At 39.4% G+C, this 25,671-nt stretch overlaps 2 protein-coding genes across 2 annotated transcripts in view; both read right to left on the bottom strand.

The window, feature by feature from the left end:
• The window catches only part of LOC145985630 (uncharacterized), a 63,306-nt gene extending 37,697 nt beyond the window's left edge, over positions 1–25,609 (bottom strand). The window contains exons 1-2 of the mRNA XM_083119700.1: positions 25,370–25,609; positions 9,752–9,901 (exon numbers count right to left, since the gene is read on the bottom strand). Of these exons, the coding sequence (XP_082975826.1) occupies positions 9,752–9,883 (132 nt within the window). The 5' untranslated portion in view covers positions 9,884–9,901; positions 25,370–25,609. The remainder of the gene's footprint in view (positions 1–9,751; positions 9,902–25,369) is intronic.
• Positions 12,367–12,756, bottom strand: LOC145985629 (uncharacterized). The gene has a single exon (XM_083119699.1). It carries the CDS (start codon positions 12,754–12,756, stop codon positions 12,367–12,369), a length of 390 nt encoding a protein of 129 aa, XP_082975825.1.
• Positions 25,610–25,671: the final 62 nt, after the last annotated feature.

The following is a 25,671-nucleotide window of genomic DNA, read 5'->3' as shown; positions in this document are numbered from 1 at the left end:
GCTGTTTGCAGCGAACGGCATTCCAGATTGTGTCTACTTATGCTGACATCGTGTGTGTGTTTTGAAAATGCCATATTCTACACAAGAAAGTGTTTATTGTTGAAGAATATATCCGAACATCGTCATATTCTGGCGTAAGAGAAGCATTTAGTGCCAAGTTTCTGACTACTACCTCTTCAGATAAGTCGTCAATTTTTCATCTTGTGCAAAGGATTCGCGAAACTGGGTCAGTACATGACAGGCAACTTTCAGGGTGACCTTCTGTGTTAGGAGCTGATTTTCTGCAGTGTGTTAAACAAAGAATGGTGACGTCACCACAAAAGTCTGTTCGGAAGCTCGCCTCAGAATTGGACTTACGCAAGTCAACTGCTCACAAGGCTATACGGAAATTGAAATTTTGCCCATATAGAGTTCGTGTTGTTCATGAATTGAAAGCGGTGGATGTTAAGGCACGGTTGCGTTACTGTCATTGGTTTCAATCATTCATTCGACAAAATGGTGTCAATTGGATGGGTATGTCAACAGCCTAAATTCCATGCATTGGACGACAGAAAACCCACATCAGTTGCATGAACTACCCTTGCACTCTCCGAAAATCGGTGTATGGTGTGGAATATCACGACGTCGTATTGTGGGACCGTTATTCTTTGAGACAACAGTGGATACCGCTGTGTACGGGGATCTCATAATGCAATTCGTTGCTCTCCTGGAAGAAGACAAACGTGATGCTTGGCTACAACAAGATGGAGCAACTTGCTATACATCTAATGAATCTCTTCCTATGCTGAGATAATTTTTTGGTGATCGTCTAATATCCAAGGATTTATGGCCCAGTCGTTCGCCCAATTTAACATCTGCAGATTTTTTCTGTGGGGTTACTTAAAGGGGAAAGTATACTAAACGAGACCCAGAACATTGGAGGAGCTGAAACGAAACATTACACAGGAAATTGATAATATCAGTGCTTCAACACTCAGGAAGGTATCTGAGAACATGATCAAGCAAACCAACTTATGTATCCAAGAAAATGGTGGACACTTCGAACATTTCCTCTTTTGTCACCCTGACTTATCGGTTAGCGTTAGTAAAGTGTTTACCTATGGGAGAAATTGTGAAATAAAGTCTATGCAACAAACGTTCACACATTAGAAGAACTGAAGGAGAATATCAGGAGAGAAACTGTAGCAATTTCAGAAGATGAACTGTTGTATGTAAATGGATATTTCCGAGAAACATGCCAAAATCGTGTAGATGCACGAGGACAACATTTCCAACATCCCCTGTGACAAGGTACATGGTTATTTTGATTGTATTTGTAACTGTAATTCTGAGAACTTCAAGTCATTTCGAACGGCTTCCATAGCGGAGATATCACACACGATTTGACGGGAGTAGCCGTCTGGGCGGCTGCGAAGCAGGCTGCCGTCAAGTGCCCAAAGTGCAGAAATAAAGTCTCTGTGATTTCATCATTATAGACTGAAAGAATTCTCGCAAGTTTAATTACTAACGGTTTTCAATATCTTACATAATTTTTATATGAGACTTTTCAGTGCCCTATATTATTTACACCATCCATGGTCATCACTATTACAAATCTAAGGGAGATTAAATAAGGGCTTATAAACAGGATGAGAATTGATAGACACTAAAACCTCCCAAAATAAGCAGGCAAATAAGAACAACATACACAATAGGTACTAATTGTTCTGCACATCGCCTTACGATGCCAGGGGTCCAGGGTTCGATTCCTGGCCTGGGCATGGATGTTTGTGAGTGTTCATTCATCAATTTAATCATATCACTCATCTCAATCTTCGCAAATTATCCAAAAGAGGCACAAAAAGCAAAGTAAAATAAATGAAATCAAATCAAACTAAACGTGCTAAACATTTTTCATCATTTTCATGGATCAGGCACTGAAAAAGCTGTCATCTTCGAAAGAAGCACTTGTGACTAAAACAGCCCCAAAAGAACACTATACCTGTGAAACATGAATACCACTCACTCAGGCACATAGTGGTTCTGGTTATTTACAATGCATTACAGAGAATAATGATATATTGTGAGCGAAGCAAAACGAGCAAGAAAATTTTTGGATCCAATTTTTTTGCAGGCTGTATCAATATTGATTTAATAAGGCACAAATAATTTCACGGGATGCCAATGAATTCTCTTCCTTTACAACTTTTGTGCCACCCCGATGGTGTAGTGGTAACATCGTCGCCTTGTGATCAAGGGATTCCATACACGGTGGAGGCACAGCTGTTTGGGTCCAGTCCCGATTAGCCTTACTGTGCATAAAGTGTACTTAAAACACCAACTCAATCAATGAATACCACTCAGAAATGTCACAAGACTGTTTTTAAACATAACGCCTACATTATCTTGCCAAGGAACAAGAAAAGGCATTTTATGGTAAATCGTTAGCCTATTATTGCATAAGATTTAAAACAGATCTCCGGTATCAGCCCACAAACTTCCTAAAACCGTGCCAGAAACGAGTGGATGCATGAGGACAACATTTCAACATCCCCGTGACAATTAACGTGCTTATTTTGAATGTAATTGTAACTATAATTCTGAGAACTTGAAGTCATTCCGAAGCTAGCGGCTTCCATACCGGAGATACCACACGCAATTTGGCGGGAGTTGGCATCCGGGCGGCAGCCAAGCGTGCCGCCATCAGGTGCACGAAGGGGAAAGGAAGACCCTGTATAACCTTTGAAATGTTGTTTGACCAATCTCATGCCACGTTAGTTTAGAGATTGAGATGTCGTGGGTTCAAGTCATGAGATGAGCGCGAAACACTTATGCCCATGTAGCCATGCACACTGAATCGGTTGATTTAGCTAAATTTGGCGGGAAACTGGGAAATGGCACAACATGCGATAAAAATGTGAGAGAAACATTGCAGAAATGCGAGATTGTTAAAAAAAGTTAAATTTAAGCAAGGCTGCAAATCTGAAACTTAGAAAGTACCAACAATGGAACAAAAGCTCTCTCTCATTGATGAAAAAGGACAGATGAAGGATGACATTTCATGAGATCAAAATTTGACAAAAGTACTGTAGGATAGTGGGTTATTTGAAAAGAAAATTAAATTTGGAAAAGGCTAGATATCCCTTTTCATAATGAGTCCAACAATGAACAAAAGGGCCCATTGTTGCTGGGAAAGGAGAGATAAAGTCACAGCGTGTGATCAAAATGTGATAAAAATATTGCAGGATAGTGAGTTTTTTCACAGAAAATTAAATTTAGAAATGACTAGATATCCTTTTTTTCAAAATGAGTTCAACAGCAGATGATAGGTCCCAAAAGAATAGTTTTTCAAATAAAATTAAATTTAGAAAAAAAGGCTAGATATTCTTATTCAAAATGATTTCAACAACGGAAGTAAGGTTCCATTGTTCCCTGTAAATGGAATCTTGCTTCGTTAGAGAAGAATATTAAACGTGGATCAATTACCCCAACACTAACATTCCCCATAATTCATTTACAGAAATTTAACAGACTCTCGTTCTCAATATCTTCACAAATTTTCTCACGGTATTTCTGTGTGGAATAGGCACACCTGGGAATTTTGTTGAAAATCGTTTACGAACATCCCTTCAAGAATTGAAGACTAACATTGGTAAAAAGTGTAAGTCCCAGAATAATTCAAACACCGTTTTTCACGTTAAACTGTAAAATGTGCCATGCATTATAATGCGGTAAACGTGAAAAGTGGCTGGTAGCCCTCTAAGTAGTTCAAAGGGAGTGTAAAGAGGTCACTAGTGTGAACGTTCTTATGGGCTGATGTGCAGAACGATGCGATTTCCCAACACTTTCGCTTTTGGCACTTACAATGTTAACCACTTTTAGTCCTCAATTTGTAATTCAGATACGAATCGTACGTAAAAATGTTTTGTTGTATTGATTGATTGAGTTGATGTTTTAAGTCCACTTTATGCACATTAAGGCTAATCGGGACTAAACCTATAGCTTAAAGTGGGAACCAAACCACTATGCGCCTCCACCGGGAATCGAGCCCAGGTCCCCTTGATTACAAGGCGACAATGGTACCACTGCGCCATCGGGGAAGCCCTACGTTTTGTTGTAATGTGTGTGTATGTGGCATTATTAAAACTGTAGAAAAACACAAATAACACTTGGAACACTTTACGCTTAATAAACACTGTATAAAACAATAGAAAATTGCAAGAACACTGGTAACACGTAACCACTTTAAAAATACCATTGAACTGAGATCGCGAAGTTACTGAAATGAAATGGAGTTAAGAAATAAATCCACAAGTTATGCTCAAAGCCATGTGCTTCAGTTGGCACTCTGGCGCCACGAGCTGTTAGGAAACTTAATGCCCTTTTAGCATGTCTTGTTACCAAAGCTACGCGAAATTTCCTAAAAACATGACAAAAACGAGTGGATGCACGAGGACAACATTTCCAACATCCCCGTGACAATTAACGTGCTTATTTTGAATGTAATTGTAACTATAATTCTGAGAACTGGAAGTCATTTCGAAGCTAGCGGCTTCCATACTGGAGATATCGCACGCGATTAGACGGGAGTTGGCATCCAGGCGGCTGACAAGCGTGCCGCCGTCAGGCGCACAAAGGGGAAAGAAATACCCTGTACTATCTCCTTCTTCAGGTTGATGCGATGTTTTCAGACACCTGACATGGTGCCTCGTTGAGAAAGTGTTGGTTGAGGATTTAGGTCAAAAGGTATAGGAAAGAACACTTAATAAAAGAATGTTGTACAATATACATACTTAAAACCGCGCAATGCTCTATTAAAACAAAAAAAACGTTCAAAGTTGCTGAAGGCAAACTGCCGATCGGTGCTGAGGGTAGGCGAATGTATGGTGTCAGCTCGTGGTTGGAGAAGGAAAACTCCTCCTCTCCGGCCTTTCCCCAACTGGGACTCGTGAGTCACCAGTCCAAGGTGAATTATACTTCCACCTCGGTGGCTTTCCTAACCTCGGGGGTAACATGGAAGCCTATCTCGGCTCTATTCCCGGTGGCTTTATCCCATTTTGTAAAAAAGTTAATCCAGCCATCTTCCAAGTTTCCGTCATCCCTATTGAGTTTATTCCAATTATTTGTGCATATACTGCGTGAGGCACCTAAAAGTACCACCTGAAATAGCGAAGAAACCAGAAACAGTAGCGATGTGAGGTTTGTGGGAAACAATAATATCAAATGGGGCTCGTAAATCGGAGGTATGGGGTGGGTCGAAAAATATCGACAAATGGGGCATCTGGAGCAAAGTCATATTTTTTTAAATGGAACGATATACAATAACATGCATAATATAAAAGAGCACACGCAGAGAAACACAACGCCGTTGGTCTCATGCATCTACTGCACATAGGAACGAAGATATGGCCATGTGAAAATATGTAAACAAACTAACAAGTGGCCCACTTGACCGTCAGTACCAGGGCATGTACAAGTATGAGATGTTGGAAGCCATTGGACAAGATGAAGACAGAACGTGTTAAAGGAAGAAAAAATACAGTAGACATCGTCAGCACCATGTATTTGACAGTGTTACAGCATAATGAAAATGACCATGACAGTATGTCGAAGAACCACTGCGTAAGAAGCGAAAACCTGTCAAAGTGTGTGTTCAAAGTGGTGGCCGTCAGCTGCGATACAGGCAACGAGGCGCCCACGCAAAGATCGTTGCACAGAATGTAGCATCTCGTAGGGAATGTTCCTACAGGCCGCAGTAATGCGGTGTTGCATATCCTCTGGAGTTGTTGGCACATCCCGGTAGACAATGTCCTTCAGCTTTCCCCACAGGAAAAAGTCTAACGGTGTCAAATCTGGGGAACGAGCCGGCCATTTGACAGGCCCTCCACGTCCAATCCAACGATTTGGAAATGTATTTTCCACACATGCTGTAGCGCGTCTTGCACTGTGAGCTGGGCACCCGTCATGTTGGTACCACATTTCCCTCCTTGTCTGAAGTGGTATGTCCTCCAATAGTACAGGCAGTTCATGTTGTAAAAACTGTATGTATCGGTCAGCATTCAGTGTCCCTTGTATCAAAAAAGGGCCAATGAGATGTTCACCCACTATATCACACCACACGTTCACACTCCATGGGCGCTGGCATTCCACTTGGCGAAGCCAATGTGGATTTGTCACCGACCAATAGTGCATGTTCCTTAGGTTGACATTTCCATGATTGGTAAAAGTTGCCTCGTCAGTGAAGAGGATACGTGACAAATCGAGTGTGTCGTGTTGTAACATCCATGTGCAAAACCGAACACGGTCCACAAAATCATTCCCGTGAAGTTCCTGATGGAGGGAGATATGATATGGGTGAAACTTGTGTGTGTGCGCAGAATGCGCAATACACTTCGCTGACTCATCCCAGCATCCCTGGCAATTTCACGGGAGCTAACGTGCGGATTCACAGCAACAGTGGCGAGAACATTTGTTGCACCTGCCTCACCTGTAGTTGGCTTGTTCCGCACACGTGCTCGTGGTGTTACACTTCCGGTGTCTCTTAATTTAATAAATAACTTACCAAACAGACGTCGAGATGGCTGTCGTCTGTCCGGATATCTCTCTGCGTACACAAGGTAGGCTTCTGAGGCTTTCTTTTGGCATTCCCCATAAATCAGGATCCTTGTCCGCTTTTTCTATGTTTGTGAACACCATAATCTTCGCTCTTACCACTACGACTGCTTGTTATGAACTAACACGATCTCGTGGACCTGCTATCAAAACTTGCTCTGCGTAAAGGCAGTTCTGTCAGGCACCTGAGAAGTCTTACATGCCGTGATACTGACGGTCAAGTGGGCCACTTGTTAGTTTGTTTACATATTTTCACATGGCCATATCTTCGTTCCTATATGCAGTAGATGCATGAGACCAACGGCGTTGTGTTTCTCTGCGTGTGCTCTTTTATATTATGCATGTTATTGTATATCGTTCCATTTAAAAAAATATGACTTTGCTCCAGATGCCCCATTTGTCGATATTTTTCGACCCACCCCATACCTCCGATTTACGAGCCCCATTTGATATTATTGTTTCCCACAAACATCACATCGCTACTGTTTCTGGTTTCTTCGCTATTTTAGGTGGTACTTTTAGGTGCCTCACGGGGTATACAGCCCCTGGCCATATTATTAGACGCACCACAATTCTTTTTTTAAATAATAGTTTTAAAGGGGAAAATTATACAAAATTCACCATTAGTTATCTGAAAAATTTCCACATTTCACAAAATCAATAAAACAGTTTCTACAGAGTGAAAATGTCCCTCTCTTGCCCTGGCCGGGAAACTCTCCAGATATGAACCGAATTGAAAATGTTTGGTACCTAGGGAAAAAAGAAGTGGCAAAGCAAACAATTACGACGAGAATTGGCCTAATTGAAAAAATAATTCAAGTGTGGAATCACCATCCTCATATGAAGGAGACAGTACAAGCATGCATTGATAGTATGCCAAGACGAATCCAAGCACTGATAAAGACCAAAGGCAGCTCAACCAAATATTAAAATTGACTTCCAGTCATATGTACATATTATATAGCTAATATTCAAGAAACACAGTAAGAAATTATATTTGTAACTGTTAATGTATCAAGTAATTGTTGTTTTTTGTTAAGGTTCACATGTAATCAATGTAATATTTCATGTAATAAAATATAAATAAAAGAAATAGAGAATAACAAAAAAATTAGACGAGATAATAACATCTTTAAAATTTTGCATAAAATTTGGAGGTGCGTCTAATAATTTGGCCAGGGGCTGTAGGCTGCCTCATATACATTCCTATCTAATTTGTTGTTAATGTTCCTGATGATTTCTCTTTTAGTGATCTTATGCCGGTTAACTAATATATGCTCTTGATATACCCTCTTTTACATCTTTATCATGCTCACTCCACCTAATTTGCATACTCCTCCCTGTCTGTCCCATGTATTCCTTTTCACATTCACATACTATCTTGTACACTCCCATTTGCTCTTCAAGGTTATCACACCTATCTCCCCTCCCTTTCTTATAAGACGTGAAGTGTTTTACAATAATCCGAGGTGCTCTCATACCACATTTTATCCCGTATCCCCTTACGGATTTTTCAATTTTCATGGAAACACCCTTAAAATACAGAATCCCAACAAAATATATGTTCTTTTCATCTTTTCCTACCTCTGTTTTATCTTCATCTTCCTCCTTACCATTTTGTGATAATTCTTGCCTAACAATCTTCTTTGCTTTCCTAGGTACTGTTTCCATGTCACGGATCGTATACCCATTCTTTATACCCACCTTCCTTATCCATTCTTCTTCTTTTTCTCTCTCTTTTTCGTCATTGCACAGCATTTTGGCGCGAATGAATTTTCTTTTACAAAAACGTTTAACTTAGTTCTATTTGAATGTTGGGATTTCTTATGGAGGTACAGATCGGCAGCCAACGGTTTATGGAAGACCCTGGTTATAATCCGTTGTCCGGTTTTAGTAAGGCACAGGTCTAGAAAGTGAATCTTTTAGATATCCAGATCTTCTCTGGTAAAACCAATTCTGGGGTCATGCTTGCCTAATTGGTTGAAAATGCTATCAAGTTTAGTTTCATTCCCTATGATAAGGTTGTCATCTACGTATCTCCCATAGTATTTTACCCCTCCCCCACATGTTCCATAAATCATTTTATGTTTTTTATGTATTAAATTCTGTTATTAGAAATACCGACAGCATAAAGTATCCCTATTCACTAATTCAAATTGTTGTCCCCATTTTCAGAACTCTGGCCCACTGAGCATTGCAAAGAAACAAGAGACAGATGAAGAATTGACCACTTTTCATTGGATCTTCGTGGTAAGTCTCTCATGAGTGGTAGTTCTACTGTGGATAAATCACTGAGTGGATTGCAAAAAAAAACAACGAAATTAACAAAAATCTAGATCGAATACATGTTTTTTTTCCCCCGAGGTGGGAGGGGAAGGGGGGTTAATGTCTAGCAGGCATAACTGTCGTACTGATGACTGATAACACTTTTGAAAAAATCAACCCACGCCACTGGTTCAGGAGAATGCAAAGGATATAAGCCAGGGATTCCACCACTGTGCAACATTGAATAGGAAACCACTTGAGTGATGTCAGGAAAGGATCACCAAGATCAGGCCTTGCACAACACCACAAAACCACAGCCATTACATCCATGCCACATCTGTGCTTACCCCAGCAAGCTCCCTCACTGAAGAGTATCATCAAAGAAGCACATGCATTCATCCAACAGACGGGGGAAGTCAGAACTATTGACAACTGGGAGTAAACAAAGCAGTGACCCATTATCATCTACATCCTAGATGCCTTAACTTGTGTTAACAGGTTCTCTTGCCACATCGTTTATAACGAGGGAAACTGGCGCACACCAATCATATCATGTCGCTCATTTTGACTGCAACATGTGGCTTGCTCCTAGCATGCCCTCGGTCACGAGTGTGCATAAGGCATGACTGAAAGGTGTGGGGAGTTGAGAACACATAAAAGTGTTATGGCTGTTCTATTTTTTACAGGAAAAGAAGTGCCAGTTTGGCCTTTTACAGGAAAGTCCAATAACCACTTTGGCACAGGAGGAAGGAATTGGTGAAACCACCATGACATCGAAAGTGTTTATGCAGTGGTCCTTGATATTAAATACAATTTCTTACCTACATGATACCTTAATCATGTTTACCACACTAAATCATGAAGACAGGAAACATGTTAACACCATGAAACTCACTTGATTGTTTTTCCTCTTTCTGGGTCGCTGAATGGAAACATCACTATCGCTACTTTCATCTTTAATTCTTGCTGCAGCTGATATACTTCGTGAAGGATGTCTACCAACCTCATGGTCACTATCTTCCTCCATTATCACATTAAATGTGATCTGAAAAGAGAGAAAAGACACTGTTGAACTATAATGTTTATCACATGTATTTTACAGACTATTGTATTGCTGTTAAACATCTAAGCTGCTTAAAACAATTGCACCAACTTTTCTCAACATTAATTTAATGCAATCAATACATATTTTTAATGTGTGCATTGCAACATTCACAATGCTATTGTGAATATCATCGTAAGAAAAGGTGGGAGAAACCTTTTTCTATTTAGACCTCGTCAATTTGACGAAGCCTTAGCTTTCTAGGGTTAATGTATGCTTATGCAGAGGCATTCCAGCACTTTGTTTGGCGTTTTGCTTCAATTCTTGAAAGAAAGAGAATGCAGATGGTGATGGGCAAGTTGCATGGTAATACTGTACATAATGGGCCAAGAAGATGTAACTACAGTACTTATGTTATTTCCCTGAAACCAACTGTAAATATGTTATTCCTGTTTTCTTTTTTGTTTAACCCATTAACTGCAGCGGAGCTACACAGGGTTATTAAAAAAGAATGGTACAAAAGTAAAGTTACTTTACTTTTAAGTGAAGAGAGATACAAAAGCAATTCTAGTGGGAAAGAAGAAATGAAGGTTGTAAATTTTCGTGGGCAATTACAAATGTTGGATATGAGCACCCTGGGTAACATGGCAGATGTCAAAACGATAATCCATTTCTTGCCAGACGCGTTCCAACATATCCTCAGTTATCCGCTCCACTGCATGAGAGATGCACTGCTTTAAATTATCCAGGTCCTGTGGTAATGGAGGAACGTACACAGTGTCTCTCACAAACGCCCATAAAAATAAGTCGCATGGAGTAAGATCTGGGGATAGTGGACACGAGGTCAGCATTGCCAAATCTTATATTCCCAGTACGGCCAATGCAACGACCAGGTCTGGTGGCATTGAGGTACGCACGAACAAGGTTGTGGCAGTGGGGAGGAGTACCATCCTGTTGAAAGATGGGATTCGGAATATCTTCCTCCAGTTGTGGCATGAGCCATTCTGATAACATGTCCAGGTAGGTCTGGCCAGTAACAGTGGCTTTGGCAAAAAAAAGAAAGGTCCATACACTTTCCGTCTGCTTATTGCACAAAACTCTTTCACTTTTGGTGAGTCTCTTTCCTGCTACACTATGGTATGAGGGTGTTCTGTACCCCAGATCCTAACGTTATGGCAATTCACTTTCCCGCTAACATGAAATGTTGCTTCATCACTAAACACTAACCTGTCAGCGAATCCATCCTCTTCTTCGAACAGATTCTGCATTTCAATGTAGAAGGTCTGGCATTTTTCAGTGCCTGCATGAGTTGCAATTTGTATGGTTTAAAGCATAGACGCTTTCTTAGAATATGCCATACAGTGGGTTGTGGCACATTAAGTTCTTTACTTGCTTGGTTTGTCGATTTTCTGGGACTCGTTTGAAAAGCAGCAAGATTTATTGGGTTTATTTTACTTCGCGTTTTGTGCCTCTTGGCTAATTTGCGAAGATGGGGATGAGTGATGAAATTGATGAATGGACATTCACAAACAACCAAGCTCAAGCGGGATTCGAACCCGGGACTCTTGGCATTGCAGCACAATGTGGAAAAGCAGCACTAATCCTATCCACTGTCTCCCTCGACGTTCCTGGTCGACCGGGAATTTTTCTACTGCATAAACATCCATTTGATTCAAACTTCTGCACCCAGTGTGTAATGCAGTGTCTATGTGGTGGTCGTTTCTTGAATTTCGCACGAAAATGTCTCCGAACTCTAGCAACTGCCACTGTTGGTGCAAATTTCATTATGTAACAATATGCTTGCTCTAACTTCGTTGTTGCCATTTTAGCTATCAACAAGTAGCGCCTCTAGCTGATTTTACGTTGACTACAATTACAGGCTATAAATTTACAACCTTCCTTTCATCTTTCCCTCCAGAATTGCTTTTGTATCTCTTTTCACTTAAAAATAAATTAACCTTACTTTTGTAACATTCTTTTTTAATAACGCTGTATATACCTAGTCTTACCATAAATACTGCACAAAGTCTTAAGTAAATTGACACAAAATGCTGAGAGATATTGTAATATCCTAATAACATTACTGAAATGGATGCATGAAAAATCAAAATCACAACATTATTCAAAATGGCCACCCTTAGCATGCACACAGTCCTTAAGTCTTTGTAGCCACTCATCAATTGAATTACGCAACACATCGTGAAAAATCAGCAACTGCCTTCAGAAGAGACCGCTTCAAACTTTCAATATTGGGATGTCTCTTCTTGCAAATCTCCTGAAGCTTGGACCACAATTTGTAGTCCAAAGGGTTTAGGTCTGGATTTGCACAAGGCCAATCTGAAGTGGAAATGAAGTCTGGAACATTTGCCTCCAGCCACTGCTGTGTTGTTCAGGCCTTATGTGCTGGGGCTGAATCCTGCCGGAAGCTCCAGTTCTGCCATGGAAGAGGGTGTTGTTGAGATTCTTGACTAGCCTAGTTTCTCAAGCACTGTCTTCTGGTCCACTTTGGCTGATGTTTTGACCCCTTTTTCACAGAAATGGAGCTCCATTGTGCCTTCATAGCTGACACCCCACCACACCATGACTGATGAAGGATGATGACCCCTCTGGACCCTTTTCACATTATCATTTTGGGCATTGAAAGTCTCCTCAACACTGAAAATCTTTTCATCTGTGAAAAGGATTCGACAATGCCCATTTGCCGCGTAACGTTTCAGTAAGCACTTTGATTCTAGGAGCCTCTGGTGCTTCAATTCACTTGTCATCACTGTGTGCGGTCTGCCTTGCCTCGGGTGATCTTTCACAGACCCAGTCTCAATGAAACGCTGGATTGTGCGGTAAACGAATCTCTTATTCATTTTCAGCTTCTGCAGAAGTTTGAAAATCTCCCTTGGAGATTTGCCTACCATATGCAGAGCTATAACAGCCACACGATTCTTGTACTCGCCCCATTCCAACTTGAAGACTTCAATCACACGACTTTCCACTTCTGCAGCTCAACCAGCAATGACTCACGTTTCACATCACAGCTCCGGAATGTGAACGCTTTTACGGTCAGAGGTACAGCCACCCACAAAAGTTGTGACAGTATTTATGGTAAGACTGGGCAGACTCTCTAAAATTGGGCTTTTTTGCAGAGCATCTACAGAGGATGGACAAAAATATGGAAACACCTGCAGAAATGCACATTACCTTTATTAATATCGAGTAGGACCACCTTTGGCACACAGAACGACCTGCAGTCGACGTGGAATGGACAAATACAGGTCGCGTATGGTTGTCAAAGGGATGTTGTACCATTCTTCCTCCAAAGCAGCTGCAAGTTGTTGTAGAGACAATGGTGGTGGGTAGCGGGCTCGCACCTTGGTCTCCAAAACCGACCACAGGAGTTCGATAATATTGAGGTCTGGCGATTGTGGAGGCCATGGCAGATGAGACACTTCATCTTCGTGCTCATCAAACCAGTCCTGGACGATGTGAGCTGTATGAACAGGGGCTCTGTCATTTTGAAACACGGCATCACCATCTGGGAACAAAGTTTGCACCATGGGATGCAGCTGGTCACTCAAAATGGTTACGTAGTTCCTGGCAGTGACATGTCCATGCAGGGTGATGATGGGTCCGGCACCATGAACCACCACCATGCTTCACTCTCGGTAACACACAGTCCGTATCGTACGCTTGTGCTGGCGTTCTCCACACGTACACTCGGCCAGCAGTTGGAAACAATGTAAAGGATGACTCATCCGACCAGATTACAGTCTTCCACTGCTCCATTGTCCACTTTTTATGGGCGTTGCACCACTGTCTCCGTATAGCAGCATGGCCAACAGTCACGAGTGGTTTGGGAATTGCAGATCTGCCATGAATACCCTGCTTCTGGAGTTCTCTTCTGACTGTTTTGACGCTAACAGGGTTTGTACGCACTGTATTCAGCTCAGCAGTGACTTTTGGAGCCGTGGTGATCTTCTGCTTGGTCACAATCCTACCCAATGTGCGTCTGTCTCTGTCACGCAACACACACTTGCGTCCACGCTGTTGCTTCGCTGATGCGGGTTTTCCGGAAGTCTCGTAGGCAATCATGATCTTCGAGACTGTGCCTCTTGATACACCAAACATTTCCGCTACTTTCGTCACGGAAGCTCCAACAATATGCACATCCACAATTTGCCCTCTTTGAAACTCTGTCAGCTCAGACATGATTCACAATAACCTGCACGGACCGGTCGCTGAACTGTAACTAGTCCATCTGTCAGGTTGGCCAGGGTGTATACCTCGCAGGAAGTGCCAGTGAGCACAGCGCCACCTACCATTCAGATGCAAATCGTGTTTGAAATGGCTACCTGTTTTATACCAGGTGTTCCATATTTTTGTCCATCCCCTGTATATATAGATGGTATTTCAAAATTAACTGTTCTTGTATTGCACCAAGTCATTTTTATAGGCACCACTTTTACGTGCTATTATTAGTCTATGTAGGCTATTGGCAATCAAAAATCCACTGCTGATGCTTTGTCAGTTTCTAAAAAATATTTCTTTGCAATGGGAATTAGAGCCACGGTGTTGTAGTTGGTAGGGTGTCTGACTGCAATGCAGGAGGCCCGGGTTCAATTCCTGGGGTGAATGCTCTTAGGTCAGAATTTTACCGGCCTAGTACCTGCATAAAGTGGCTCTGGGGCTCTCGCAGCCTCAAATCAATGTGTAGCTGGGGGCAACCCTGAGGAGTAAACCAGCTGGAGTGTGGTTGCTGATCACATCACCTCCAAAATGTCCGAGATCAAGAATATGTAGTGAGGGTGCAGGGCCCTACCCTCACATACCCTAAATGTGCCTTCAAGCCATGGTGTTGTATGCATTGTATGCAGGGGGAACCTTACCTAATATGTTTATTTGCGACAGAGTCTATTTATAGATTGTTTTCCATAGCTTCATTTTGTGGCAAGTCTTTTTTATAGTAATTTTTTGCATTATTTACAATGACACACTTTTGCGGTTGCATCTGTATATAGATTATTTTTTTGGGGGTTGCACTTCTCTTCCTCGCCGCAGGGAAGGGGTTAAGTATGGACGTATGATATAGTTGAGTTAAATGAAATACAGGAAATGAATGCTTATGAAAAAGTTGTTTAAAAAAAACTTTACTTAATTTTAAAGCACCAGCTTTTCATATTAGTATTTTTGTTATGCCCTCAATGAAACAAGAGTTAGGTGGTAGAGCAGCCTAAGGCTGAACCTTGCTCTTTAGTACATAAAAAGACTTTTCCATTCTATTATAATGATACTACTCATTCTCAAACTTTATCTAAAACTGAAACCTAGTGTCAAACTCCTTTACATTTATGTTCAGCAAAAGCATTTGTATTCTGGCTTTCAAGTGTATCAAGTATAGTTATGTAAACTTACATTTAAACTAGTTGGCAACCACTGGATCTAATGAAACTCTCATGGCCAGGTATAACTGACAAAAGGATCAGGCAGTTGAGAGACACTGGCCTGGTGCAAGACGACCCTAAAATTGAGGCAGAAATGGCAAAAGTGTGTCCATTAAATTTTTTTTTTAAAAAAATGGCTTCTTCCAAGACGTTTTTTTTTTGTTTTTCATATAGTCAGTGGGACTGAACCTACAGAATAAAATGGGACGCAAACCACTGTGAGACTGAACTGGGACCCCGTGTTATGGGGAGGCCTATTTAATCAAAAAGTTTATGTTTTTATAACAATAGTACTTGCAATTACAAGTAGTTTTGGACTATTGGAAACATCCAATAGTTTGATATTAATATTTGCTTCATATGTTAAGACATTTGATATAAGAGGCACAAACACATGATAGTTTGTTGTAAGTACATTTTTATACCTAAATATACCATCAGAATTAGACCTACAGTTTTAAAATGTAATTCGAATCACTATGCTATATGTTTACACAGGAGACCGAACCTGGTATAAGACAACAGATTACCACTGTACTATTGGGTAGGTAAACACACACACTATGCACGTAACAAAACAATAACTAGAAGCAATGCCAGCAAAATTTTCCACTCACCCCCTTCTTATTGGCAACTCTAGTAAGAGCCATAATTCTGCATAACAGCAAATGACAGTATGGGGGTATGTCAGTGAAAGAACCACATTGGCAAACTGGCTACCATCAATGTAAAACTTGCTAGACAGTTGAAAGGGTCAATGACCCCTGCCTGTTATGGCTTCCCACAAAACCTTCTATGACTCACTCAATGGAGGAAAACTGACAGGTATGATTAACCAAAAAACCTAATTGCAGTACCATGATGCAATGTATGGAACATTTGAAACTAATTTTGTATTTTTTTTAAAGTACAATGCAAAAATTCTTTACTACATATTCACAAAATTCAGCTAGAAGCTATTTTCTGGAATGTTTTTACTGTAAGATGGCAACACTACTTTCTTATAAATTGCTATCAGGAGGGGGAGGGAGAGAGAGAGAGAGAGGGAGAGGGAGAGAGAGAGAGAGAGAGATAGAGAGAGAGAGAGAGAGAGAGAGAGAGGAGAGAAGGAAAGAAAGATTTTTTCTCCAAAAAGTATATTTTAAATATTAAATTTAATGTTTTAAAAATGTTTATATATATATATATATATATATATATATATATTGTGAGTTTTTTATTTTTTAATTGTTTTAAAATATATTTTAAATATTAAATTTAATGTTTTAAAAATGTTTAAATATTTTTTTAACAAATATTTGTTAAAAACTTGCCCTCTCCCCCAAGTTATGCCCCTTTCCTAAATACCCATTATTTCACCATTTGGCCAATTTGGTAAACAACATAGGCCTAGTCCCTTTACAAAGGAATGGAATTTACATTGCAATATTCCCGTGTCATATGGTCTTACCTAGTGTATAGTATTTATTTATACATGTCAAAAATTATGATCCTATTGCGATTCCATAACAAAACTTCTAAGCATTGATGTTGAAATATGTATGTTTATATGCACATTTTTTTAAAAAGTTTGAATGACCTTGCAATGAAAAAAAATTGAAAAGTAGTCATGTGATATATCTAATTAAAGCTCATAGCAAAAGCAACAATTTGGTTCTTATCCCAACCTTCTACGTCAATTCTAGCTTGATTTAGGAGTTTTTTGTGATTGCATGTGTGCCAAAAATTATGCTTTTTTCCATATTTCAGAGGGTTCTAACTGGAGAACTACGAAAGATACAAATCTGCAATTTTGCAGTTTTTCCTACCTTAGCATAACAACTAAGTATGAATAAAATCAGAGATGGTAACGTTCAAAATTGACCAAAATTTGGTTCACTTGACATGGAATAAACCCTGAATAAACTCAAGTATTCTTAAGAAAATAAATGCTGTTTTAAATGTTACAGTTTTTTTTAAAAAAAAAAGTTCTATACTTGCAATCTTCTGATTGGCTGTATATATTAAGATATGGCAGAATAAATTTTCCAATATGGTTTCAAGTAAGTTAAGGTAATTAACTTGTAATCATTATAATTGATACAGATAACCTCTATCAAGATGGAAGGCCTTAAGCTCTTTTCAATTATGCAATGATACAAAAAATCATAGAAGGTCAACAGCTCACTGTAGAGAGCTGAAGTTTCATTCCTTTGGGAGTGGGGTAGGGAAGGCCAATGTTTTATGGGAACTGAAATATTTCCATCCTCCCTCCCAATAAGTGTATTTAGATGAAAAAAAAAGAATGAAGTTTTATGAGAATATATTAAATTGGTGAGTCAGTATGGTTCAATCAAATCTAATTGCATTTGTATGAAGCTGTGATGTCAAACTTTTACTTCCTGTGACAGTTCTTTTATATATATATATAGTCATTCCATGACAAATCAACACATATGTGCAATTTCCAACCTGACCATCTCCGATTTTCATGAAATTTGGGGAGTTGAAACTATGCATGGAACTTAGTAACTATGAAAATTTTTAGTTTCGTGCGTCTTGTAATTGTTAAACTATTCAAGGTCAAAGTTAGCAGAAATTGCCCTTTTTGAGCCCACTTAGCTATACTAAATGTGCTGTAACTGCGCCACTATTTCGTCTAGGAAGCTCAAATAAAGCTTATTGTACAAGGAATTGAACAAGCTTTCCAGTGATATATAACAAGTCCACCTTTGGATAGAAATATAATTTTGTCACGTGACTTTGACCTTGAATATCTCAAAACATGTCATCACCAAAAATCGTGAAAAAAATATATTTGGTCCCTCATGCCATACTATAAAACATATCAAGAAAATCATTCTGGGACTACAATGGGATCAGAATATACTAAATAATATGTGTAACTATGTGACTGATAAAAGCCCCATTACATGAACTATGACGAGTCAAAAGTCCCTTAACACCCTCTACAAAATATAAAGGAGTATTCCTGGTCATGAAAGAAATAGGTTAGGCACAGGGAGATCCCTAGCTGTGTGTGTCAAGCTCAAGTCCGGCACATTGTTGACCGCCATATTGAATTCAACGCAAAAATTTCAAGGGAAATGGTGTGAAGTAATATACAAATCAGGCTAGAACTTCACGAGAAATGAAACTACGAAGGTTTTTCCAAAGTATCTTTAACCAACAAAAAGTTATTACTGTATGCTTGTAACCATTTTCTCCTTTTCGAGGTATTAAAAACAAATTATTAAGAATGCTCCTAATGTGTTAGGAGCTTGTCGAGATCATGCTGACATCTTGGGAGAGAAAGAAGTATACGCACCATTGCATATGATTCTAATCAGCAACATTCACCAAATACGAGGCGCATCCAGAAAGTAAGTTTCCATATTTTTTTCCCGTGAAAGTAAACATAATGAGCCGTGTAAATTGCGCATGCGCATCAGAGCTAAGACGTATCAATCATATGCCAGGCGGACAGATTCCGCCCGGCGCCAGTACCAAGGCAGCAGTGATCCGAAGTGGAAGCTCGTATTCCTTCTCCCGCCGCATGACAGTAGCGAGGCAGCACTGGTCCGAAATGGAAGCTCGTATTCCTTCTCCCGCCGCATGCGAGGTTCGGTCAGTGATGCACAAACCATTGCGCCAATTGACATTCATCGTCAGCTCTGTGAGGTCTATGGGCCGAACATTATGAGTAAACAGATGGCACGTCGCTGGTGTCGGCAGTTTTCGGAAGGTCGTCAAAGTGTCCATGATAAAGAGCGCAGTGGGTGTCCGTCCCTCATCACTGATGATCTGGTTGAGCTGGTGCGGCAGCGCATCGTAGAGAACCGTCGCTTCACGATTACGGAGTTGAGTAGCCTTTTTCCGCAGATATCGCGATCCGTGTTGCATGAGATTGTCACGCAGCGCCTGCTGTTCAAAAAATTGTGTGCCAGGTGGGTGCCGAAAAACCTGACACCCAAACACAAAATTAAACGTTCAGGAGCAGCACTGACATTCCTGCAACGGTACCATGATGACGGCGATGATTTCCTCGACAGGATCGTCACGGGCGATGAGACGTGGATTTCGCACCTCACCCCGGAAACCAAGCAGCAGTCAATGCATTGGCGGCATAGTGGATCTCCGGTCAAGAAGAAATTCAAACAGACGCTGTCGGTACAGAAAGTGATGTGCACCATGTTTTGGGACAGGAAGGGCATTTTGCTCATTGACTTCCTCCCCAGAGGTGAAACGGTTAACGCTAACCATTACTGTGAAACACTAAGGAAATTGCGACGTGCCATTCAAAACAAGAGGCGTGGCATGCTTACTGCAGGTGTTGTGCTCTTCCATGACAATGCTCGTCCACATACGGCTCGGCGCACAGCAGCTGTTTTGACAGAATTTGGCTGGGTAGGGATCTGGCTCCCAGCGATTTTCACATTTTCTTGCACCTCAAGAAATTCCTGTACCCGGGGAGCATTTTGGCAACGACGAAGAGCTGAAGACGTCTGTCACATGCTGGTTCCATTCACAGGCGGCAGAGTTCTACGACAGTGGGATCCAAATGTTGATACCACGATATGACAAGTGTCTCAATTCTGGTGGTTGATATGTTGAAAAATAGCTGAACCTTTGCTGTACCTTTTGCCAATAAATGGTTTCCTGAAACTGTGTTGTTGTTTTTTTTTAAAAAAATAGGGAAACTTACTTTCTGGATGCGCCTCGTACTTGAATAGTGGAGAATATTGGGAAAAGTATCTCAAACAATTACGTGACACTTCCTTTGGAATGAAAAATTCTTCAGTGACGAGGTTAATTTTTATGTTCATGGTAAAGTTAATAAAAATTATATAAAATACCTGTGATTTGATAATCTACAGTAGACAGATCTCAGCCGAATGGTTGTTACTTGTAAGCTAATGAGTGGTATAGTGTATGGAGAATGGGAATAGCTGGCCCATATTCAACAACGGAACCTTAAATGGTGAGGGCTTCTTGCTTACTGGATATGGCACTTTTCCAGAGTTTTGAAACAGGACAGGGTGTGACCACACTATGTGAACATTTTGGCAATTTCTTCATGGTAAATTTCTAGGTAGATTGATGGGCAGACGGGGATCAATTAAAAGGCCTGCATTTCCCCAGATCTAACATATTAGGAGGACTTTTACCTTCAGAAACATTTGAAGAGAATGGTGCATGCACTAAAAGTCCCCGATATTGACCATCTGAGAGAAGGTATAGTTGCTGCTTGCGATGATGTTGCACTTGCTACATTGCCAAATGTTCTATGTGAGTGTGAGAGACGTCAACGAGTGTGCTCACAGGAATATTGAAAACACTATAATGTGCATATATCGTAAGTGAAAGATATGCGTACAACGGTTTGCTGCCTAAAAGAAAGTTGGAGAAACCTTCGCTGCTTCATTTCTCGTGAAATTCTAGCCTGATTTGATATATCACATCATCCCCATTCCTTTGAAATTTTTGCGTTGAATTCAATATGGCCGTCAACAATATGCCGGACCTGCGCTTGACACACACAACTAGAGACTTTTGACTCGGCATAGTTTATGAAATGAGGCTTTTATCAGTCACATAGTTACACATATTATTTTGTACATTCTGATCCCATTGTAGTCCCAGAATGATTTTTTGATATGTTTTATAGTATGGCATGAGGGACCAAATATATTTTTTTCACGATATTTGGTGATGACGTGTTTTGAGATATTCAAGGTCAAAGGTCAAGGTCATGTGACAAAATTATATTTTTATCCAAAGGTAGACTTGTTATAGATCACTGGAAAGCTTGTTCAATTCCATGTACAATAAGCTTTATTTGAGCTTCCTCGACGAAATAGTGGCGGAGTTATTTAGTATAGCTAAGCAGGCTCAAAAAGGGCAATTTTTGCTAACTTTGACCTTGAATAATTTAACAATTACAAGATGCTCGAAACTAAAAATTTTCATAGTTACTAAGTTCCATGCATAGTTTCAACTCCCCAAATTTCATGAAAATCGGAGATGGTCAGGTTGGGGGCTGTGTTGATTTCGCATGGAATGACTCTATATCATAATATTTGAAAAGCCTTTGGTTTTAAATTCAGATCACTTTAAAAAAAATGAGTTTCCAAAATCTACTATACTCGTATAGCAATGATATTCAAGTATGTCATACCTCCATAATATACATAAATGGAAAAATAAACCAATGACATATCAACAGTTGTTCTGGAGAAAGGATAAGAAACTTTTGCCATCTAATGCTTGGGACCATGCGGTGTACAGTGCTGGTCCCAGCTGGTGTTTAAAGGTTAAAATTATCCTCAAAACAAACACAATCCATGGCACTTTAGTCAGGGGTCTGCCCAGGAATTTCAAGGGCGTACATTAATGGCTTGTTTCAGATAGTAGTACATTTTTAAATCATAGCATTATTATGTAAATGATACTTCTTAGGTGGGGGAAGGGGATACCACTACACTCTACCACATAGTAACTAAAGGTGTGATCTGATATGTTCCATGAAATCAGAAAATTGAGTAACCAGGGCAACCATATGAGGAGGTAGGTTGCTGGGGTCGATGCCCTACTCTCCAATGAAGAAAAATACATACATACAAGAAGGATAAAAACACACATTAATCTTTCTAGAAGTTTTGTGTACACTAATATTGTGCACTTATTTACTGACACACAAGTGCAATCAAGAATATGATACAAAATATATTTTCTAAAAGAAAAATCAATATGTGGAATTGTTTTTGCTTAAGTATGGAGTACACAGCGTATGAGGCCTAATGTTTCATTCCCAGTGATTACAACTACACCAAGGAGACACTTGGTCAGAATTTAGATACACTCCATCATTTGATGAAGACTGGTTAGGACCTTACAGCAATCTGAACTAGCCAAACATGAGAAAGACTTTATTATAATAGCACTGGTAGGGATTTGACAATGCAAGTTGGTGGATGAGCTATTCCAATAACAGCTTGAATGTATACCAAAAATTGATCCAACAATAAGTCAAATATCTGAACTAATGTACATCAAAAATATGAATCAACTATATATGACGGTGGATCATTAAGTATCGCACAACAATTTTTTCCCGCGATGTTATTGTGGCTGGGACGTTGAAATTTTACAGATGTATAGTTTGAAGTTCGCGCTAGAGACGGCATTTGTTTGATCAGGTATAACTCTTGTGGGAGAAGCATGAACTACTTAACAAAGATGGCGCGCATGTTATTGTTGTCAATGTGTGAAAAGCAAAGAGCTAGAGTTCTTTTTTAGTGGGCGAAAGGACAAAACACTAGTGACATTCTCAGGGAAATGTTTGGCATGTATGGGGAAGACTGTTTGGACCATAGCAACATCTCCAGGTGGTGCACATTCTTTCAAGGAGGCCGTGTGAACCTTGTTGACTCATCACGTTCCGGGCGACCAGTAACAGCTGCAACGGAACGGAATGTTACAGCCATTGAGCAGACAATTCTCAACGATCGGCAGATTCATGTCAGAACCTTGTCAGGGCGGTTCAACATTTCAGACTTCCATCTGTTTGGCCCAATGAAGAAATTCCTAGGTGGCAAACGCTCAAATTCCGATGAAGAAGTGCAATCGGTTGTGTTCAGATGGCTGTATTCCCAATTGACGGAGTTCTATGAACAGGGAATATGGAAACTAGTGCCACGATGGAAAAAAATGTGTTGAAAGACTCCTATTGTCGAAAAGTAGCTAAAAAATGTAGTTTCAATGTGTATAATTTGTTGTCTTACCTATTAAACTTGTAGATAGATAGATAGAGATAGGGAGATAGAGAGAGAGAGGAAAGGTTTTTTTAAAAAATGTTGTGCGATACTTAATGATCCACCCTCGTATTTCTGCTGTTACCTTATGCATGTTATATTTTATATAATGTTTAGTTGTTTCATTTATGCAAAGTATCTGAAATCAATAAATATTCCACATTTCTGCATCAAAAAATCGAAGCATGGTATAGTTACAAATAATTCAGTTTAATAGTAAAAAATATATAGGCATGTATCCTAATTATGAAAAGAAATAAAAAAAAGTAATTTTATACTTTATGCAAAATTGTAGAAGTGGTGGCTATACTGCACAATCGACGCTTGTGTTTTACACAGTTTCACCGTCCAAAAAAAAAAAATTGTTCACTCCTAGTACTCAATTGGTGTTTTGATTTGGCACTGTGCATTTTTCAATTAGAAGTTCCTGGTCTGTGAAATAATATAAACATTGTTACATTACTTACCATATGAGCTTTCCTTTATCGTATTTCCATGTTGTAAACATACAGTATTGCCAAGTCGAACTTAGGTTTTAACGTGGATATGTATGTGAATTTCCGCTAGGATTCAACTTTCTTTATTTTGTTCCTTCATCTGTATTTATGATTTTCATTTTATTTTTTGGGTATTGAAGTTTCTATTATTTAATATATGTAAATTATTTTCGTTAATTTAAATTTTTCTTTAATTTGTTTGGGAAATATAGGGTTTTTGGTGATTCTATTGTTCAAGGTTGTCCTAGCATTGTGCTACAAGGGAGACCCAGACTTCACTTGTCTCCCTTATCACACAAAGTAAGGACAACCTTAGCCCCGTCTAGTTTGCTGCACTTTTTGACTCTCTTTGCACTGAAGCATCTAGTTGGTTGCACAGTGCAACACCAAGTCGTCTAGTTCGTTGATTTGATTCATACCCTTTCCAACGCTGTATGATACATGTTTCTATTAGGAAGGGTCGATTCGACATCCTTACCGAAGTGGTGAACAACAGAATTAAATACACTACGCAATTTCATGGTATCAGAAATAGTCTGCATAGCTCATTGGAAACTAGATGTTTATACTTTTTGATGTGGAGGGTTGACGTTTTCATCTGAATTATATATTGTTAATTCAGTATCTATTCACCCATACAGAGTCATGCAAATAAGATAAAATCTTCTTTGGCATAGATCAAGGGGAGGAGTAAAAGGCACATTCTAATGCTAGACCTTTACAATGTTAAATTAGAAAATCATCTAGGTAATTGCAGGCTAAAACTTGGAATTGAAAAATTAATAAATTTTCGTGTAATTAAAATTGCACCACAGCACACACACAAATATAAATATGTATAGTAACAATTCACTTCTATTAGGAATTAACTTATAATTATAGAAAAGTGTAGTCATGTTTGGCAAAAAAAAAAAAGAAGAGTAGATGCATGTTTATGTAAGTGGATTACTTACATGCAAATTGTACATTCTTGGCAATCTGCCAAAGACATACTGGGAATTAGGCTCATGAACTCAACAATACTGTTCTTAGATAATTGAATTGAATATCTTTAAGAAAGCAAAGTGGGCGATTTTCTGACAGGTTTACCTGTATGTGGCCTACACACAAGGGGATTTGGTTTTGTTTTTGTCACAAATACTGCCCATATTATTTCCTTTCTTAATTGTGCAAACTTAACAAGAACTCATTAAGTGAGAACGAAAAAGTCTGATATTATTGGAATTGTTATTGCCACTGAATATTGTATGTCAATGTTCAATTATAGGTACAGCTAACAAACTAGACTTTCATCATTCCTGAATGAAAGTAATAATTACGACATATGGAATATTCCCCAAAAATTAAAAATATATGCGGTAACAACAAAAGGAATTTGATTTTTAAAATAATTTCCATCTGTTTACATTCCTAATTACCACTATTTTCTCCAAGTATGATACCACAGCCCTCCTTTGAATGATACTTATTTTAATGTGTTTTATGAAAAGGCAGGGAAATATAACTTTCACAATTTCGTTATCTTAGGCAGTAACAAAATGTAGAAACTACGAATAGGTACCCTTCTTTGCAAGCTATATGGCCTATATAACATAGAAGCTATAAAAATAGACGGGATTACCCTCAGATTTGAAGGGTAAATGAAATTTATATTATGTAGATATTAAAAGAAACTGTATTTTGCGCTGTTTAAGACATTCTTAAGTAGCTACGGTCATATCAACTACGCAAGCTACTGTGTATAGCTACCTAAACCCACTAGTGTCCATTTTTAAGGTCCTTCCAGCGAAGCACTCCACAAATCAGCGAAGCAAGCTGCACTGTAATTTTCACATTCGTTCAAATTCACTCATAATTTATGAATGATATGTAGTTTGTACGCGAAATTACAAAAACAATCCTTCTCGAATCATTTACGGTTTACGAATTCCTCGGAATGAACACATCTACACGGGTTCACTTCATCCCGGTCAACCTATTATTTTTACCTAGGCACTTCACAGCACACTTATACACACGAGCTTATTACCTAGATTTTCCAACGTTGTTTT

Source organism: Lepisma saccharinum, chromosome 3, assembly GCF_977018435.1.
Source record: "Lepisma saccharinum chromosome 3, izLepSacc3.1, whole genome shotgun sequence".
Classification (NCBI taxonomy): Eukaryota; Metazoa; Arthropoda; class Insecta; order Zygentoma; family Lepismatidae; genus Lepisma; species Lepisma saccharinum.
Note: the sequence above shows the minus strand (reverse complement) of the source record. Positions and strands in the feature narration are given on the sequence as shown.

Excerpts from the sequence above, each read along its gene's own strand:
- LOC145985629 (XM_083119699.1), bottom strand. The coding sequence starts at position 12,756 with ATGAATAAGAGATTCGTTTACCGCACAATCCAGCGTTTCATTGAGACT.